The 20,032-nt window shown below is 43.7% G+C and overlaps 1 protein-coding gene across 2 annotated transcripts in view; it reads left to right on the top strand.

Moving 5' to 3' along the window:
• Window positions 1-1,664: 1,664 nt before the first annotated feature.
• The window catches only part of LOC141556983 (rho GTPase-activating protein 7-like), a 110,168-nt gene continuing 91,800 nt past the window's right edge, over window positions 1,665-20,032 (top strand). The window contains exon 1 of one of the 2 annotated variants that reach the window (XM_074292019.1): window positions 1,665-1,913. Coding sequence is in view for 1 of the 2 variants with exons in the window: in XM_074292014.1 (XP_074148115.1) it covers window positions 1,769-1,913 (145 nt within the window). In the remaining variant the exon portion in view is untranslated. The remainder of the gene's footprint in view (window positions 1,914-20,032) is intronic. The other variant, XM_074292014.1, reaches the window with a different exon arrangement.

Below are 20,032 nucleotides of genomic sequence, written 5' to 3'. Positions count from 1 at the left end.
TTTTTATGGTGATAAAAGTGAAATCTGGTGCTTGAGTATAAATAATCAAACATAGAATGGGAGTAGGAATGACAAAACAGTTAAAGTGAAAGACCTAGAAATCTGTCTTGAGAAATAGCTCTTCTTTTATAACTGATGCTGGGAATTGCAGGATATTTGCTCGTAAATTCAACATGAGCTAACAGCATACCATAATAGAAAACAAACCAAGAAACCTAATGTGATCTAAGCTGAATTATGAATAGAAGCACTTTGTTCAGGATGAGAAAAGTAACAATGCTACTGTACTTTAGTTTGTATTCTAGACCACCTCTAGGTACTTTATTTTAGAAAAGAACATTAATTATTTGGAACATGATCATAGGTTGAGAGTTATAAGGGATTTATGTTGGAGACCATCCAATGGCTTGACTAAAGTCACTGAGGTAATAAGTATCAATGGTGGGATTTGAACTCAGGTCTTCTGACTCTAGAGTCAATGTGCTTTCTATTATACCGCAATGTCTCCCATTAGATCCAGAATTAGGGACCAGGATAGCGAAGGGTCATATTTGGAAGGGTTGAATGTTCTGCCCTAGAAAAGGAAAAAAATTAGGGAACAGGTGAGAGCAAACTCAAATGTTTGAAAGTTTGAAATACGGTGCCTTGGAAGAATAGGGAGCTTTGTGTCACTAAAGTATTCAAGAAAGGCCTGCATGTGAGAATGTGTGTGTGTGTGTGTGTGTGTGTGTGTGTGTGTGTGTGTGTATGAGAGAGAAAGAGAGAGACAGAGAGACAAAGACAGAGAGACAGAGAGAGACAGAGAGACAAAGACAGACAGAGAGAAAGAGAGACAGAGAGACAGAGAGAGACAGAGACAGAGAAAGACAGAGAGAGAAAGAGACAGAGAAAGACAGAGACAGAGAGAGAGAAAGAGAAAGACAGAGAGACAGAGAGAGAGAGAGAGAGAGAGAGAGAGAGAGAGAGAGAGAGAGAAAGAGAGGGAGAGAGAGAGAGAGAGAGAGAGAGAGAGAGAGAGAGAGAGAGAGAGAGAGAGAGAGAGAGAGAGAGAGAGAAAGAGAGACAGAGAGAGAGAGAGAGAGAGAGAGAGAGAGAGAGAGAGAGAGAGAGAGAGAGAGAGAGAGAGAGAGAGAGAGCTGGATGGATATATATAAAGGAGCCGTAGTGATCGAAATGGAGAATTCATTCAACAAACATAAACCGAAGTGATTGGTGGTTGGAGGTAAGATCTTTGAGAAGTAATACAGAAAGTAACGACCTCTTAAAGTCAGAACAAATAGAGGTGATAAGTGCTTTTTGTTCCTGACATCCACAAATTTTGCAATCAAATTACAGAATAGCCATGAACAATGGAAAAGTGAACGGATAAGATTTGAACAGAGGTAAAGATCTGATTCAGGAAAGGAATGGCCTTGGAAAGAATGATGACTGTGTGTTGGAGAGGAGAATTGTTGTCCTGGGGGCACCCGAAGGCTGACTTGTTGACACAGTGGACGGTGTGTACTCCGGGGCTTTGAGACCCAAGTGGGCAGCCACTTCCTTCTCAGCTCAGCCTGACCTCAGCAGTTTGGAAGGAGTTGCTCTCTCACTCCCTCATTCTCTCTCTCCCCAGAAGGGGTGTTAACTAATCGTATGCAGACATCTCCTCCAGAGCCTTGCACACCATCCAGCTGGAAAGGAGGAAGCCAGGAGTGCAGGCCTGGGCCAGGGGAGTTTCTCTGAGAGAATCAGGGCTTGCTTCTGCCCTTTCCTCCCTCCCCTGCCCTGGATGGAGTTCCTCTGGGCTAGAGGGGCTGGGGTGGGTGTGCAAGGGCCCTCTCAGCTCCGGAGAGCCTTCAGTGAGCATATCAAGGACTCCACCAGCAGAGCCTGGGAGGTGTTCTGGAAGAGGGCAAGGGAACGGAGGCTAATAGGTAAGTAAGTCTAGTGATGGGGAGGGGGGGGGGGGGCGGAGAGGGTCTTCAGAGGTTTGAATGGCTTTTGGTCTCTTGAGACCCAACCTGGGGTCCCTCGGCACCGGAGGGGAAAGCAGCACCTCACAGTTCTGTTAACGTTCTCCAAGCTTAACACCTGATTGCAATGCTTCTATCTTTCAAAACTAAAATTCTAGAGGAAGCTCAGGGAGGCGATAGCTTTAAAAGGGTAAAGGAATTTGCCTTGATAAGAGTGGAATGAGCAAAGTAGTAGAAAATATGTTTAGCATTTGGAAATAGGGGAAGAGACATATCGTTTCTCAAAGCCAGCTATGAGGATCCTTAGGAGCCCGGGGCCCTAGACTGCAGAGAGTTTTAGGCTTGGACCTGCAGTGTGGGGTAGCCGAAAGACTATTGGGTAGGGAGTCAGGAAACTTAAGTTCTGGGCTTTTTTTTTTTTTTTTTTTTTTTAAAGCATTTGGGGGTTGTGACTTGTCCAGGGTCATACAAGTAAATATCTAAGGTTGTATTTGAACTCGGGTCCTCCTGACTCCAAGGCCAGTGCCCTAGCCACTGTACTACCTAGCTTTAAGTTCCAGCTTTGGTGCTTGCTACCTGGAGTGACCCTGGGCTTCGCTCTCCAGAAGGGATTGGACTAGATGGCTTCTGAATTCTCCACCCCCGGGCCCTGGCCTAAGACTCGGATACCTGCTATTCCTCCCTCCCTCCCTCTCCCTCCCTCAGGAAGGAGACAAGGGTCAGCCCAGGCTGGCCCTGCTTGTAGGGAGGTTGGGGGACGCTGGGCTGCACGGGGACCACATTCTGAGGAGCCAGCGGCCCAGAGCACAACCACGCTGTGGCCGGGCTTCCCACGCCACCCTGCTCCTGGAACTTGGAAGGAGGCGGGAGCTTACATAATGCGCAGTGCACTGACCTCTGGGCCAGACGTCAGAGCGCGGTCCCTGGGCCTCTCTCTCCGGGAAGGATACCTGGCCTCCCCAGGCGGTTGCTACAACAAAACCCAGAAACAAAACGTAAGCAGCTCGAGCCCGGGAGGCCAGAAGCTGCATTCCACTCCCTGCAGGCCAGCCGGCCAGTGGTCTTGCTGCTGTCAGAGATGGAAAGTGTGGGCCCCTCCCCACCCTCACCCAGCCTCGGGCTCTGCGTCACCCCGACAATGTACAGGCCCCGAAAGCTGCTGCCCAGATGGCGAGAATCTGTAAGATCAACATTTGCTAGGCGACTGATGGATTCGGTGAATCCTCTTCTTGGCTCCTTGTTTAGAATGGGGCTGTCAGGAACTCAGCGTGTTCTCCCGAATAAGACTTTCTCATCTGGCCTCCGGCCTGATTTCCTAAAGCCAGCCCTTATCAAGCAGTTTTTCCCTAGTCTAACTTAACTCTGTGAGGAAGTGCAGCTTTGTAACGGGGTTGCCTCTTTCCTACTCCCCAGTCTTACACTGTGTGGTTTCCACATGTTCCCTGACCTAGTGACTCTGCCTCGATGTTCTTCCATCACAGCTTCCATCTCCCAGCCCGAGAGTGCTTATCCACCGTCCCTCCTACTTGCCCTTTCCTTATCTCTGGCCTCAAAGTCTCACCTTCTCTCATTTCCCAACCTTAAGGCCTTCCCTCAGAGACTAACCCTAACATTCTCTCAGGAGTTTCCCCCCCAAAGTCCAAATCTGCCCCTCTCCACAGCATACACCCATCACTCCTAGCTCTCTCTCCTCCGGGACCAAGTGGAAAATAGTCTAATCGCTTTTCCACATGCTAACCCGATAGCGCCAATCCCTGGACATGGCTGTCTGTTCCCTGCTAACACTCCCAGTTCCCTCAGCCGTACTCCTAGGACATGTTCTCAGTCCTAATTGCCCTCCTTTGGACTCTTCATCTTAACAGTGTCTTTCATAAAACCTGAACACCATACTCTAGATGTGTCCTGGCTAGAACAGTCCCCTCTCTGGTCCTGGAACCCGTATCTCTTACTAAGAGAGCATGAGCTTTTTTGGGATGCTATATCACACTGCTGACTTCTATTAAACTTATATTAAAGCTAAAATTCCTAGGTTTTTAAAAAAAATCCTGATAGAGGATATATACCTCCCCTAATTTGTAATTGTGAACTTACTTTTTTGAACCTAAGTGTATACATTCAGATTTGTCCATGTTATATTTTTTCTTCTGAAATTCAGCTCAACATTCTAGACTTTTTTTTTTAACATTCTTACTATTTTTTGGTAATAGAGCACTTCTTGTGACCCTGGGCAAGTCACTTAACCCCAATTGCCTCAGCAAAAACAAAAACAAACCATATTTCTTCCCAGCTTGATGCAAATTTATACAAACATGGCACCTGCAAATTGGATGAGCATGCCATCTGTGGTTTTATCCAAGTAGTTGAAAAAATTTGTTAAATAGCATAGAACCGACTTGGATATCTTGGGTACTCCACCAGACATCTCTTTCAACTTGATTAATGGATATTCTTTGGATTCAGCTACTGAGCCAGTTCTATATCCAAACAAATGTCATCTTAGTTAGCCAATATTTCCATCTTTTCCTTAAGAACAGCAGCTTCTAATTGGAGACTGCTTTTGCCTCTGAGGTCTTCCTGGCTGCTTGCAGGAGAGATTAAATTAGGGTCCCCCTTCACTCCTACCTCCTGGACACAGAAGTTGTGGCTTTAAAAAAGAGAGTAATGTCAACGGGGAAGATTGTCAAGGGAAGGAGCTTGCATGGGCACCGTGAAGTCCAACAGATTTCTGTGACCAAAACTGCAGTATGTGGTTCCTCTGACAATACATCTGGAGATACTATTCTAGCTATAAGGAAAATTGGATTTGAGATGGGAAAAGCAGTGGGAAGGATATAGTTTTGGGGTGGTTTTGTCTTGGTCTTCTTGGGGACCATAGTATCCATTATATTCTATAATCATGTATAACTAATAGGATAGTCAAGTACTCAGATAGGATCTATGTTCTCATCAGTTATCAATAAGCTTTTGTCAGGTGTCTGCCATGTGCTAGGCCCACTGTTAGGTGCTTGGAGTTACAAAAACAAAAACAATCCCTTCTCTCCTATAGCTCACATTCTATTGGTTGTCTCCAGTGTGGCGGATTATGACCCTTCCAAGCCAGCCCATTCTTTGGGACTCTTGGAAACCTCCTTTGTAAGTTTGCCATAAGGGGTTCCACTAAATGGGCTTGATATTGGGGGGATGCTAGTGGTACACAAAGGCTGTCTTCTAAGAGCTTTGGGGTTAACTGAAGAAATGGTACCTAATATTTTTCAAACTAACATCTTTTTTATTTAATATAACACTCTTTTAAAAGCTCGTTTGCATCTTTTTTGCAGAACCTCACAACAATCCTATGAAGGAGTTAAAGCAGATATTACTATCCCTCTTTTACAAATGGAGAAATTGAGAAGCAAAATGGTTAAGTAACATGCTCCCTAGTTTAGTGACCAAGGTCAGCCTTGAACTTAGCCTAATTGACTTTTTTTTTTTTTTCCTGAGGCTGGGATTAAGTGACTTGCCCAGGGTCACACAGCTAGGAAGTGTTGTGTCTGAGACCACATTCGAACTCGGGTCCTCCTGAATTCAGGGCTGGTGCTCTATCCACTGGGCCACCTAGCTGCCCCCTTCCTGACTTTCAAAAGGATGCTTTTTCTATTATAATATGGAGACTCTTAAGGACAAGATTCCAGCTGCCTATGCCATTAAACAGCACCTCTCCCTGCCCTCATTCCTCCGCTGCTCACTAGTGCACAGATTTGGTGGGATGGATACCCCCCCATATCTCCATCTTTTCTATGATTATTAGTTAGACACATATCCATATACATAAATACATGCATGTACATACTTTATATGCATTACATAATGCATATATATGTACATATATCTGTTCATGTATATATGTGTGTGTCACTTGATACGGATATGACATGGCCTCTCAAGTTCTCAGTTTCTTTCATGTAGGGGATTGGATTCAATGACCTTTAAGATCTTGTCCAGCTTAAAATCTATATCCTTGGGTGTGTGACCTGGATGCTTTGTTTTTTTTAAGCAGCATAGCAGATGGACTTTAGGTTGGTTGGACATTTTCCTGTATCTGTGGGAGGATAGACAGAGCATTGTTTATGCCCTGGGAAAGTGAGGCTTTTCAAAATAAATAAATGAATGGATGAATTTTTTAAAAAAGTGGTGCTATTGTCCAAAGGATTGTATCTTTTTCATAATCTTTGTGGGTGGATGGATTGACCCATGTGATATTTTGCCCATTTTTTTTTTTATCTCTTGTAGTAAATTCTGAGCTCCTTGAGAATAGAATCTGGCTTATCCTGCTTTCTATCCTCCACTGTAGTACAGTAAATGTGGAAACAAAGGACTTCCCTTCAAATTGTGACTTTGATACTGCCTAATACTGATGGTGGGCAAGTAAGTGGACCTCTTTAAACTTCAGATTCCTCATCTATAACATGACCGCTCAGGTCCCTTCCAGGTCTAGGTTTGTGATCTTATGCTTCCACCCCTTTGCACAAATATGGTAGATACCTTATAAATATTTGTCAAGGGGCAGTTAGGTGGCTCAGAGTGGTTGGAGTACCTGATCTGGAGCCTGGAGGACCTGAGTTCAAATCCAGCCTCAAATATTTACAAATTGGGCAAATTGTTTAATTTTGGCTCAAATCCACCCCACCTCCCCACCCCCCAAAATAATTACTGAATAAATGACAGGGAGATGCTATGTCTGACGTACCTAACAATACAATATCATGCATCCCCAGCACACTCAAAATGCTGAATGAAATGATTCAAAAAGCACTAGACTTGACTATTTACTCTGTGTCAAGCACTATGCCAATTGCTGGGAATAAAAAGGAAAATCAATGCTGACTTTAAGGAGGCTATATTCTTTTTTAAATTTTATTTTTATTTTTTCCCTGAGGCTGGGGTTAAGTGACTTGCCCAGGGTCACTCAGCTAGGAAGTTAAGTGTCTGAGGCTGGATTTGAACTCAGGTCCTCCTGACTTCAGGGTTGCTGCCCCACCAACCCAGCCCTCAGAACTAAACCTTATCCCAAAGTTAGGGATCCAGCTTGCAGATTTTTCTTGCCTACCTTGTTCCAACGTGCCAGAGGCTGTTCACCTTGGAGACCTGCTGTGGATGTGGGTACCACCTGACTGAGATTTTGCACCCTCTGTCCCGGATTTTCAAGGTTTTTTTTTTTTTTTAATTGAAACTTTTTTATTATTAAGAATAAATTTCTTCAATAATCCTGGCTCCTCATTGTTGGTTTGTGGCTTTCCAAGTTCTGCCCCCTTTCATACTCCCGTTTAACTGGTTGGGTGGGTGACCAAGGCTCACTCTGGATGTGCTCATGTTGTTGGGGAAGACCCAGTGGATGAGTCTGGACCATCTGGCTCCTCCCTCTTAATAGACCTACTAACATGATTGGGATCTGCTCACATGAACTTGCTTTCTTCTTGTGGGTCTCAGCGTCCTCCACTGTAAACCGAGGGCGTTGAACCAAAAGATCTCCATGGTCCCTTCCCAGTTCTGTGCTTTTAAATAGATTGGGAAGCAGGGTTGGGGAGGCCAGGTTTTTCTCCAGCCTCCTGGGACTATTCTGGGTCCAGACACAAGGGACTGTGATGTTTGCTGAAGGTCTTGCTGGCTTGGAGGTGCCCCCCTGCAGCCTTGTGTGGTAATCGATGGGTGCTGGGGCCCTCAGCCCTCTTCCCTAGGAGAGCAATAGATGGGAGCAGAAGGTGGCCCTAGGGATGCTGGAGGGTCATTGAGAAGAGTCAGGTCTGGAGGCCTCCTCCTCCCTCCCTCCCCTCGGGCCAGGGGAAAGGCAGCCTGCTGCTGGGAGACCGTGGAGGGGCTGGAGAGAGCCACTTGGCGGCTGAGCCTCTTGGAAGCATTTCAGGCAGTTGTTTCTCGGGCAGGGGCTCCCAGAGGCAGCTCTCCCCACCCAGCCCGGGAGGAGGAGAAGTGGAGGGCAGGCAGCTGTGTTCTGCATGCAGCACAACATCTGGCCTCAGTGCAGCCAGACCAGCGGCGTGGAAGGGCTCTGAGAGGGGCAGTGCGACCAGTCCCCAAGCCTGCCCCGCAATGGAAGGTAGGAGGCTGTCTGCAGTTCATGGTCTGCATCTGGGGGTACCAGAGGGGTGAGGGTGTGTGGGGGGATAGTGAAGGGGCAGAGATGGACTCTGAGAAATACGAGAGTAGAAAGAACGGCTCCTAGGGTGATGGATATGTAGGGCGGACCATACAGAGGGCTAGCGAAGGGCTGTCTTGTTTCTGAATTTGTAACTCCGTCCTTGTGTATAAACACTGGGAAATACACCTTAGGGTGTACCGTATGTGAGGGCAGGGGTGAGAAGGAAGCCGATCTAGCACGGGCACGTGAGGGCTGGGCTAGGCAGGGCGCCCGGGCGCAGCTTCGGGGTCACTGGGACGAGTAAATAAAAGGGTTCTGGGAGGGGCGCAGCGGTGAAGTGTCAGATAAAGTTCAGAACAAGCAGCGAGGTGCCTCCGGCTCACCACTCCCTTCCCAGCCCTGGCCACCCCCTCCTCCCCAGAGATTCCAAATAAACAGGCAGTGGACCCCAAAGATGGATTCAGATAAACTCGGGGAGGGAGGGAGGAGGGGAGCTCCCAGTTTGCTTTATCCCCTACAGCCCAGGGGCTCGCCCCACAGCCTCCCAAGGAGAAACTAGAATAGAGCTGGATGAAACGGGCGCCCCCTACCACCCTTGGGTCCCTGGGCCCTGACTTCCAAGCTGTCGATGGTAACTCTGGTGGCCCCTTTGTGAAGCGGGCGAGGGTGGCTCTGTGCGAGATCACTGAGAACAGGGAGAAACAAGTTCTATTCAGGGCTATTTCTGATGCCCTGGGAGTGTCCCGGGCCTCTGTGTATGTGTATTTTCCTTTTCTATTTTCTCACAGCTGTTTTCTCTCACCATGTTCTTGGTTCTGGCAGCGAACAGCCCCAGCTGATTGAAATGTCTCTGGGGCTCAAGCAAACTCTGGGGTGAGGTTATGGGAAGGGCGGGGGCCCGGAGGTGGGCCACTGGGGGCTTCCTGGTGGTGGTCACTCAGAGAGTGACCCTCCCTCACATTCTCTTCCTGCCCCCCTTACCCTCTCCCCTTTCTCCTTGTGCCGTCCTCTCCCTTCATGAGGTAGCCCTCACCTCCCAGGGGGCTGGGTTCCCTGCTCCTCTCCCGGGAGTGAGATTAGCCGGAGCCTTCTCCCGACGGAGAATTGGGGATGTCACTAATGCCGGTGGTGCCGTGTCTGGGGCTGCTCATCAGCTCCTGGGAAAATATAAACACTGTGGGAGGAATCCAAATATTGCCCTGATGGAAAGAGACTTCCGATCCCCCATCCTTAGGGAAATGGAGTCACTGGGGCCCAGAGCTAGGGGGAGAGGGAAGCCTGAGTCATCCTAAGCTTTTTAGGGTGGGCACCTCTCAGGGGGGATGTACCCCCTGCACTCTAGCTTTTTACTCTTCTCATCTCTAGCTTCTTACTCTTCCTCCTCAACTTCCTTCTCTCATCCTCCTCCTCTGCCTCCCGCCTCCAGCTGCATCTTCTCCCCTCTCCCACCACCCTCTGTCCCGGTTTTGGCTGTGATTCAGAGCCGGCGGATTCCCAGCCCGCTGCTGGGACACTCTGTACCACACTTGGGGTCAGAACTTTAGTGCTGAAGGAACCTCGGGGGCATCCAGTCCAACCTACTTATTCCACCAGTGAGGGAACAGCAGCCGGAGAGCCTGTGTCCAAAGTCACAGAGGTTTTAAAAGTTGGGGTAGGATTAGAAATCCAAGGCTTTTTCACTGCCCACCTGCCTCCTTTAACCTGGCTGTTTAGATATGCAAATGGATAGTAGTCCCAGCAATGGAGTGACCAGACCTCCGGCTTCCCCATGGTCCAGTAGATAAAAGGGAAACCTAGTACTCCCACGGAAGGCGGAAGCCTTTCCGTTCCTTCCAAGTTCTACCTACACTCATCAGACTGACAAAGCAGACCCCCTCAAAAATGGTAAAATTGGAGGGACTGCAGGAAACCAGACCCGTTTATGCACTTTTCGGGGAGCTGGGAACGAATGTCCCAGCCCTTTTCGGTCACAGAGTCAGCCAGACTGGTGCCCCACAGTCCATCCATGGGCTAAACTAGCAATAAAACAGAAGAAAATCATGAGAGAACTTGCTGTCTAAATGATGGGAGAAACTTAGAGAAAGCTTAGCTGGACTGGAAGTCGGAAGCAGGGTGGAGTTAAGAATAAGTCATAAGCTTCTTGTATTGCCAAGCAAGCACGGACCTGGACCAAAGAAAGGCTGGATTCGATGGCTGAGCAGACACTCTGAACTGGACTCTCTCAGCAGATATAATCACATGGGGCAAATGGGGCTCTGCCTCAGAGTACCAACATGATGCTAAAAACTCTCCACCTCTGCTGTCCTTTGCCTTGCTCAAAACCCCTGTCCCTTTCCCACCCCCCTGAAAGAATTCCTAGTTCTTTAACTAATTAACTCCTTCTTCTTTCTCTATATTTCTAGTTGCCAATATTTGTGTCATTTGGCGGATGATACACATATCTATCCGGTAGCTAGGTGGTTCAATCAACAGAGTGCCGGGCTTGATCTTCTCAGATTAGCTCAGATACTTATGAGTTGTGTGGAAAAGTCACTTATCTCTGTTTGCTTCAGTTTTTTATCTCTATTATAAGCTGGAAGAGGAAATGGCAGGCCACTCTAGTATCTACCAAAAAAGCCCTAAGTGGGGTCATAGAGACATGACTAAAAATGACTGAACAGCAGTAATACACATTTATTGAAACACCTCATTTGAGCATAGATTTAGAGCTAGAAGTGTCCTCAGAAAGTCTAGTTCTTCACCCACCCCCAGTTTAATTCGATTTTTTTTTTTTTTTTGCTTAATCTGAGATCTCCACTCCCAGTTTAGAGGAAACAAGTTCATTGAGATCCAAAGAGGGTAATGTCTTGTCCAAAGTCACACAGGTAATAAACAGGTGGCAGAGCCTAGTGTTCTTTCTACAAACTCATTTATAGACTGTCTAGCTTAAATGTTAGTTTTGGTTTTACTGAAAACCATCACCTAGCCCTTACTAATAACCACGAATCCGTAATGAGGATGGTTTCTCCAGTGATGAAGACTCCTTTCAGGTATGGCTCAGTGGGCAGAGAATTAAACTTGGAATTGACCTGCATTTGAATTTGGGGTCAGTCCTTTTATTGACAGAATGACCCTCCGTAAGTCACTTCACTTTTTCCTCTTTAAAACCCAGAGATTGGACCAGATAATCCTAAACATCCCTTCTGGTTCTAATAATTTATTATCTTCTTTGGGTTACACCCAAGGCAGAATATCAGAGAAAAAAGAAAAGGTTTACTTATCTATATATTGCTTCAGTCTCAATATTAGGAAGAACCAAGTAGTCAAGACAGGAAGGAAGCCAGTCTGGAAGGAGCAAGGAGGAAGCTAGTGGGTGAAGGGAATAGAACACAGCCGCCTGTCTGGGAAGGTACCAAAGCAAAACCCAAAGTCTCTGTGTAATATCAGAAGAGTGACCAACCCTTTAATATCCTCCACTTTTTTCCACTCACATTTTCTAGGGTGTCAGAAGCTTATAGGATGACAGAAATTAAAAGATATGCCATAATCTCTCTCTCCCATCCCACTGCACTCCCTTGCAATCAAAATACCAAGAAAGATAAAACTCTAAGCTACAAACACATAGAATCAAGCAAAGGAAATTTTGTTCACATAACTTTGCCTTGGTTCGGATATATCTTCCCAGGGTTTTTTTTGATAGCCTCCTGTTCCTTCCTCATTTCTAACAGCACAATTGTCTTCTATTATAATTATTTACTACAGCTTCTTCAGCCATTCTCCAATTGTCATGCACTGTTTCTGATTCTTTGTTACCATGAAAAGAGCTGCTATAATAAATATTCTTGTGCATATGGATCTTTTCCTTTTTTTTTTTTTTGGATTTCTTTGAAATATTGACATAATAGTGTCAATATTATCAAATATTAAAGGGTTCATGGTTTAGCTTTTGGGACTTAGTTCTAAATTGCTTTCCAAATATGCTTTCACTTCATAGCTTCACCAGTTATTTTAATGTGCATTTTTCTAATTGTTAGTGATTTAGAGCATTTTTTCCCCCAAATGGCTATTGACATCTTGGATTTCTTACTCTGAACATTGCCTATTGATATGTTTAGACTATCAGTTGGGAAATGTTTATTATTCTTATAAATTTGAAGCAATTGCCTATATAAGACATTTTCTGCAAAAATTTTTCACCCATGTACCTGCTTCTCTCCTAAATTTAGCTGCATTGGTTTTGTTTACTGATCCTCTAATTTGTTTAAGTTATTACTTTTTATGTCTAAATATACTTATTTGGAGCTTACCTTGAGATGTTGGTTTCTACCTAGTTTTTGCTCAACTATCTTCCAGACTGGAACAACTTTTGTCAAATAGGGAGTTCTTACTAAGAGCTAGGATCTTTGGATTTATCCAACACTAGTCTGTTGTACGTGTTTGCTTGTTGCCCTGGAATAAGTGCAGAAGACATCAAGACTATAATATATTTCTATATTTTGTGTATCTAACTTGCCCTATGGATTAACAACTCTATTTTTTAGCCAATACCAAATTATTTTTAATAATTATTGCTTTGAAGCATGTTTGGTAAGACTAGGCTCCTTTTCTTCCCAATTTTTTTCTTCATCATTTCCCTTAACATTTTTAATCTTTTATTCCTCCAGGGGATTTTTTTTCTAGCTCTTCAAAATAATTTTTGGTGGTTTGTTTGATATGGCATTGAATAAGTAAATTGTTTTAGGTAATATGTTCATTTCTATTCTATTGGATCAATGTATGAATGAGCAATTCATATTTCTCAATTATTTAGGTGTGTTTTTGTGTAAAGAATGTTTTGTAATTGTGTTCATAGAGTTTGTGAGTGTGCCTTGATAGGTAGACTCCCAAGTATTTTATACTGTTGGTACTTAGTCTTAATGGAATTTTTTTGTCTCGTCCTCTTGGATTTTGTTGGTAACATACAAAAATTATGATGATTTATGTGAGTTGATTTTATATCCTACAATTCTAGTGGTTGGTTGTTTCCAATAGTTTTTAGTTGGCTCTCCAGGTTTTTTTTTTTTTTTTAAACAAATACTGCCCATTTCATAAACTGCAGCTCACACCCTTACTCTCCAGCCTCATTGTCCCTCTTTACTCCCTAGGTTACCTTTCCTTTCTTTCCGTGGTTCTGAATGAAGGATACTTCTAATCAATTAGGAAAAGAGAGTGCTGCTTCCTAGTTGTCATGGGTCAGACCAAAGGCCTTCCCTGCTTCCCAAGTTCATATTTTTAGAAATAAGGAAATGGGGAGAAAAGAAGACCTCTAGCAGAGAGGAATTCTATGTCAGCTGGAGATCTAGAAAATTGACCAGGCTAATGAAGAAGGCAGAGCCCTTCCCTGAGTCAGAATACTTGGACTCTTAATTCTGGATTTGTCATTCATTAGTTGTATGCCTTTTAACCTGACAGTTGTATGTCATTTAACCTGACAGACCTTTTATTTATATGTTTGTAAAATGGACAAAAATAAGCAAAGTGCTGTGGAAAGAATTTTGGATTTAGAATGAGAAGACTTGGATTTGAATTCTACTTACCTGTGTGACTTTGGAAAAGTCTGGGTCTCTGTTTCCTCATCTATAAAATGAATGGATTAAACCTCTAAAGTTTCTTACAGTTCTGAACTCTTCCTGTATCCATAGATCTGACATGCAATTTCTTTCTTGCTTCTCTCATTTGTTGTTACCCTTTATTTCTAAATCATATATTTTGGAATTTATCTTGAGATATTGGTTTCCACCTGGTTTGATTGACATATGATTGACAAAAATCAATAATCTGTGATCCTTATGACTATTGTGAGAACAAAATGTAATAAGAAATATGGGGGGAAATACTTGGACAAAAGCTCTGAGAAAAAGGTCATAGAATCATGAATTAGGAATTGTGAGGAAATGGAGATGGTTTTTTTGTCCAAATCTTACCCACAGTTTGAATCCTATCTACAATATACCCCGGGGTCATGGAAGTCACTACCAAAACACACTCCAGGCTGTCTATTTTAAAACTGCCTTAATCATAGTTTCTTGCCTTATAGTTGTTGTTATTGTTGTTGTTCAGCTGTTTCAGTCATCCCTAACTCTTTGTGGCCCATTTGGAATTTTCTTGGCAAGCATACTGGAGTGGTTTGCCATTCCCTTCTCCCTGCTGAGGAAACTGAAGCAAACAGGATTAAGTGACTTGTCCTAAGACACACAACTCGTAAGTGTCTGAGATTTGACTCTGGTCCTAGCCTGGCACTTTATTCCCTGTATCACCTAGCTGTCTCTTATACCTTATAATCCTTCACATATTTGAAGGTCTTTGTCATGTTTCCTCCCAAGTCTTCTCAGACTTAAACATCTCCAAATCCTCCAACCCTCATAGCTTCCGGTCCTTGCCATTCTAATGCCTCTCCTTTAGGTCTGCTCTAGCTTATAAATGTCTCTACAAAATGGTCCACACCTGGAAGCAATGCTAGACAAGTGGTTGGAGGAGTTCATTGCCTCAGGTATTTGTACTTGACCTCGTACTTAACATTTCTATAAATGATTTGGATGCAGAGATAGATATTGTGGCCATCCATGTTGTGGAGAGTCCAAAGCTTAGTGGGATAATAGAGTTGGGATCCAAAAAGACCTTCAAGCTAGAAAATTGGACTGAATTTAAGAAAAATTTCAATATCGACGAATATAAAGTCTTATATTCAATTAAAAACCCCAGTGTCACAAGTATAATATGGAGGAGCAGAGGGCTAGATAGCAGTTTATCTGAAAAAGAGCTGGATAGTAAGCTAAATTTGAGCCAGTAATGAGATGGCAATCCACTAAGAGGAAAAAATTTCCCAGAATAATAAAGGGCAACTGGTGGCGCCAGTAGATAAATCTGACCTTGAGTCAGGAAGAACTGAATTCAAATCTAATCAGAGACTTATTAGCTGTGTGACCAAGGACAAGTCCTTTCACCCTGTCTGCCTCAGTTTCCCCTTTTGTGAAATGAATTGGAGAAGGAAATGGCAAACCACTCTTTGCCAAGAAAACCCCAAAGGGGGTCCTGCAGAGTCCGACGTGACTGAACCACAACATCAACGTAGGATTGCCATTCCGGGGAGAAATGAAGGATCTGGAAAGCTTCTGCAAGAGGATGATAGGTAAAACCATGAGATCAAGTAGTGTATGAGGGTGCTTGGGGATCCCTGGGCAGAGTGAGAGCCCTCCCGGCCAGGTGTTCATGATGGGTGGCTGGTGATGTCGGAAAGCCTTTATTTTCTGCCTTCTTTGGATGGGGCTTCTGGAGTTTATGCGGATTCCCTGGGAGTACCAGCATCTGGCCCCCTTGTGTGGGAATTGAGGACAGCAGGTCATCTGCTGGGAGGCAGAAAAGGCTGCCTCCACCACCAGGGGGTGTGAAAATCTAATTTTCTGACCAGCCTAGAAGGGACGGGTTAACCTTATTAGAGCTCGCTGGTGTTTCTAGATTATTCAACAACTATTTAATCCCCACTGTTTGCCTCACACTGTACAAGGGCGTACAAAAAGAAGCATCCCAAAGCGAGGGATGCTTCTCCATCCAGCAAAAAGGCAAGTGTCTGTAGAAGTCCATTTAAAGCTGACTGGATCTGCCTGGGAGATGGAATTGTCCGGATTTCTAAATATCCTGTCCTTGAAATATCAGGAAACTCTGTGCTAGGTCAGACTTTGGCTAAATACCCAAGGGAAGGTTCAGGAAGATGCTGAAGTCACTTTTAGTTCCTGATTTGGACTCTCTCTAATATAGGAATCCTTTTGTTCTTCAAGTTTTTTTTAAGTTTTTTTTTTTAATTTTCAAAACATATGCATAGATAATTTTCAACTTTCACCCTTGCAAAACCTTATGTTCCAATTTTTTTTCTCCTTCACTTCCTCCCCCTCACTCCCTCCCCTACTTGGCAAGTAATCCAATATATAACCTAGGGATCCTTGATATTTTGGGGGTTATAAACCCTAAAGACCTTTTCTTAGAGTCATGTTTTTAAATGCATAAAATACAGGAGATGAGAAGGAAACCAATTCACATGGAGATAATTATTTTTAAAAAATACAACAAAACACAATCCATTGACATAATATGAACAACTTCTATTCTCAGAAGCATTCCCCATGGACAAGGAGGCTAGGACTGGACCTATACCTACATGGAGGAGGCTGCTAGCTTGCTAGCCATGTGATTAGGAATGAGTTACTTCTTTCTGATTTCTCAACTATAAAATGAAGCTCTGGGAAGCATAATGGTACAATGGGAGATATCAGAGCCTCCATGGCCAAATAATATATCCTCTCTTTGGCTTTTAAACTGGCTCTTTCCTCCCTTTCCAATCTTCTTAGTCTTGGTTCTCCTCCATGCTACAGCAGCATTGGCTTTGGGTCTGTTCCTCCCTCGTGGCATTCTATGCACTATACCTTTTCCTTAGCTTAATCAAACCTGGAATGCTTTTTCTGTCTCTGTTTCTTAGCTTCCTTTAAGATTCACATCAAATACTACTGTCTGTAAGAGACTTTTCTTAGTATCTAATCTTCACGTATTCCTTCTTTCAGGTATTTTGCCACTGTGTTTAAATAGTCATAATCAGGGTGAGATAATTTAGATTTTACCTAAGATATCAAATTTAGATACTTGATCAATAGTTCAAAATCCTGAACTGCAGACCTTGGGACTGAATGGTTGAAAGAGTCTGACTTTTGTTACACTCGGTTGCATATGCCATTTGTGAAACCTGGGGCATTTTGCTTTGGAAACAGAATATTTCATGAGTTTCAAGTTTACAGGATGGCAACGTGTTACTCTATTAATTATCCAATAAAGGAGTACAACATCTGGTTGCCCTTCAAATAGTTCTCTCCTTAAGCAACCAGTCCAATAGTCACCTCAGCTTTTCTCTAGACCAAATATAGGATAGTTTTCCTAAAGATTGCAGTATTCTTACTGATCATCAGGAAGCATTCAGACTTCAAATGCCTGGGCTGGTCACCCACCACCAAGTACTCGTTTTAGGGCCGAAGCTAAGCAGTGCAAATTCTTAGTGTTCAGGTTCGGAGTCTTCTAGAGGAGAAAATAGAATGTTAATCAAAAAAGCAACAACATTAAATCTATAACTGTAGAGTTACTACCCTGTATCTAGATATTCATCTCTTTGGCTATATCCTGCCACATTGGCAAGATTTAGAATCTCAACATCTTATGGTTACAAAATTTATTGGACATAGTTAAAGCAGTAAACATAAATAAATAAGTGCTGCTACATGGAACACCTTTAGCCGTCTTCCAGACCTCTTCCTGATTATCCTTCCAGATCTTTAAGAGTGGAGGGAGGGAATTCCCAAACTAAGCATACTACCCCCATAGCTCGTGAAGGAATGTGTATGTGTGTTTATCTAGGACCCCAGTTCTATACAACAAGGAAAACTGGGGCAAAAATGGTAGAAAAAATAGTTTTTTCCCCTTACTATTAAAAGGATTTTTCAAAAGCTCCGTCACAGGACTCAAGATACCACCTCTCTGAACCCCAGTCTTATTTAGATCACTCCTGCTAGTTGGTCCTTATAGTCCCAGGTGATAACAGCAGTAGCAACTACAGCCATTCTTCTGGATGTTCCGGTCTACTTCATAGTAATGCAAAAGTCTCAATCTAATCCACCTGTTGTTTGACCAGGCAAGATTGGTTTTGGCAAGTCTTGCTTCAGGAGCACCTACCACTCGTCCCAGCCCTCTGCTTGGCAGTTATAACGTCCAAATGTCAAGGATGGTGGAAGAAAAAAGAGAAACCAATTTTGTACCACTCCCTAACCTATCTCATGGATTCTTGCCCAATTCTCCAACGTTCCCGACGAGGGGGGGACGGCGTATCATATTTGTCACATCATTTTATTGCTTTCTTTTTTTTCTTTCCTGATTCATGATCACCTCAAGCCCAGGGGTCAAATATGATAGAGCACGATATAGACTGAGGTTATGCTATTGAACTAAGAGATGAGCATTGGTATGCTATCCTATGGCTTTGAACTAGTCCCATGGCCTCCTTGCTCTTGTCCGTCCCCTCCTCCCTTACTCTAAACAATAGCTTTCCTCCTCTTCGCCTCAGGTGAATACTAGTTCTCATTATAGCACTCAATAGCTAAAAAATAGAGAATAGAACTTCATCTATTTTGATTTCTTAGCATAGATCTCTAAACTACAGTTTTCTCATCATTTAGGGGTTAGTGGAAGAAAAGACCCTGCAGATCTGTGATGACAAATTTGAATAGAAACCATTAAACCAAGTATGTATAAGGATCCCATGCGGAGGTGCATATTGACTTAGAAAAAATATTATCTCTGTTTTATTGATTTATTTGGTTAAATATTTCTCAATTACATTTAATCTGATTCAAACTGCCCTTGAGAGTGTTGGGCTGCTTGTGAGCTGGTTGTTTGACACTTCTGCTGTAGAAGATTGATATGAGATCTCAGTCCTAGCTATTCAGAGGAAATTCTGACCTCTGTTAAATGAATTGCAACAATAGTAATCGCTGACATTTCTTTAGCATTTTAGGGTTTACAGAATACTTTCTGTATGTGATCTTGTTTGATCTTCAAAGTAATATAAAGTTGTTACCTCCATTTTACAGATGAAACCATTGAGGCACAGAGAAGTTGAATCTTGCCCGTGGTCACACAGCCAGTGAATATTTTGCATTTGAACCCTCTCTTCTTGACTCTAGCACATTCTCCATCTCTCTATGCTGCTTAGTTGTGCAGAATATCTTTTTTCCTTTTCTAACAACCCTTAGGTGACCAATTTCAAGGCTGACACTTAGGGGAGAAGTTTGTGTCACGCGAGGATTGCTTGAAGGAACAAGAGATGTTTAGTTCGGAGAAAAGATGTGGGGGCTATGGGAGCCACGACAGCGTGGTTCAAATAGTTGCACCGCTGTCATTTGTGTGAGGGACTAGATTTCATCTGTTTGGCCCCAGAGATCAAAACCAGAAGTAATTAAGTGTCAACTTCCAAAGAAACAAAGTTGGCTTAATGTCAGGGAAAAAACTTCTGAGAAATTAGAGCTGTCTGTGGTAATAGTGGTAATAGTTAATATTTATGGAGCACTTACTATGTGTCAGGTACTTTACAAGTATTGACTTATTTAATCCTCACAATCCTGTGAAGTAGGTGCTATTATTATCCCCGTTTTATAACTGAGATTAAGAGTGTTTTAACCAGGATCACACAGCTAGTAAGTGCCTGAGGCTGTATTTGAACTCAAATCTTCCCGACTCCAGGTCCAGTGTCTTAACAATTTTGCAGTCCAGCTGCCGTAGTTAAAATAGGTGGTCCGGGGAGGTGCGGTGGAGTTCTCCTCTTTGGAGGACTTCAGGAAAAAAACTGGATGAACATTGGTTAAGTACGTTCTGATAGAAAATTCCCCCCAAATCTCAAATTTTACAATTCATTTCCCCCCTATTTTAATGTATATCACATTTATTATTGGGATCAGCACGAGCCTGCACAGCAAGCTTGGGGAGAGCCACAAGGAGCTTCAGTCTGTTCACATCTGCTGGTTTCCCCACGAAACTGGGCTGCTTCTGAGTCCGGTATCATCCACCTCCAAATTGGGCCGAATTCCGTCTTGGGATTTGGCACCATGGAGTCCCTCCAACTGGCAAGGCAGCCCGGCACTGAATGTTCAGGGACCCAATGTCCAGCTTTTTCTGCTCTCAGATGTTTGTAAAGAGCTTGTGGAAAGAGGGACTAAAATAACTCCTTCTAATTGTGGGAGCGGAAACGGTTCTTCCTACCACTCTCTAGGCACAGCGTGTAAAGGAAGCTTCCATTCAGGGCTCAGACGGGCCAGGGGATATGCTGTGGAAGGCCCAGGAGCAGGTGGGGGAGGGGGAGGTGTGTTTCCTGGGCAAACTCATGCTACAAAAATCTACAGAC

Source organism: Sminthopsis crassicaudata, chromosome 2 (assembly GCF_048593235.1).
Source record: "Sminthopsis crassicaudata isolate SCR6 chromosome 2, ASM4859323v1, whole genome shotgun sequence".
Lineage (NCBI taxonomy): Eukaryota > Metazoa > Chordata > Mammalia > Dasyuromorphia > Dasyuridae > Sminthopsis > Sminthopsis crassicaudata.
Note: the sequence above shows the minus strand (reverse complement) of the source record. Positions and strands in the feature narration are given on the sequence as shown.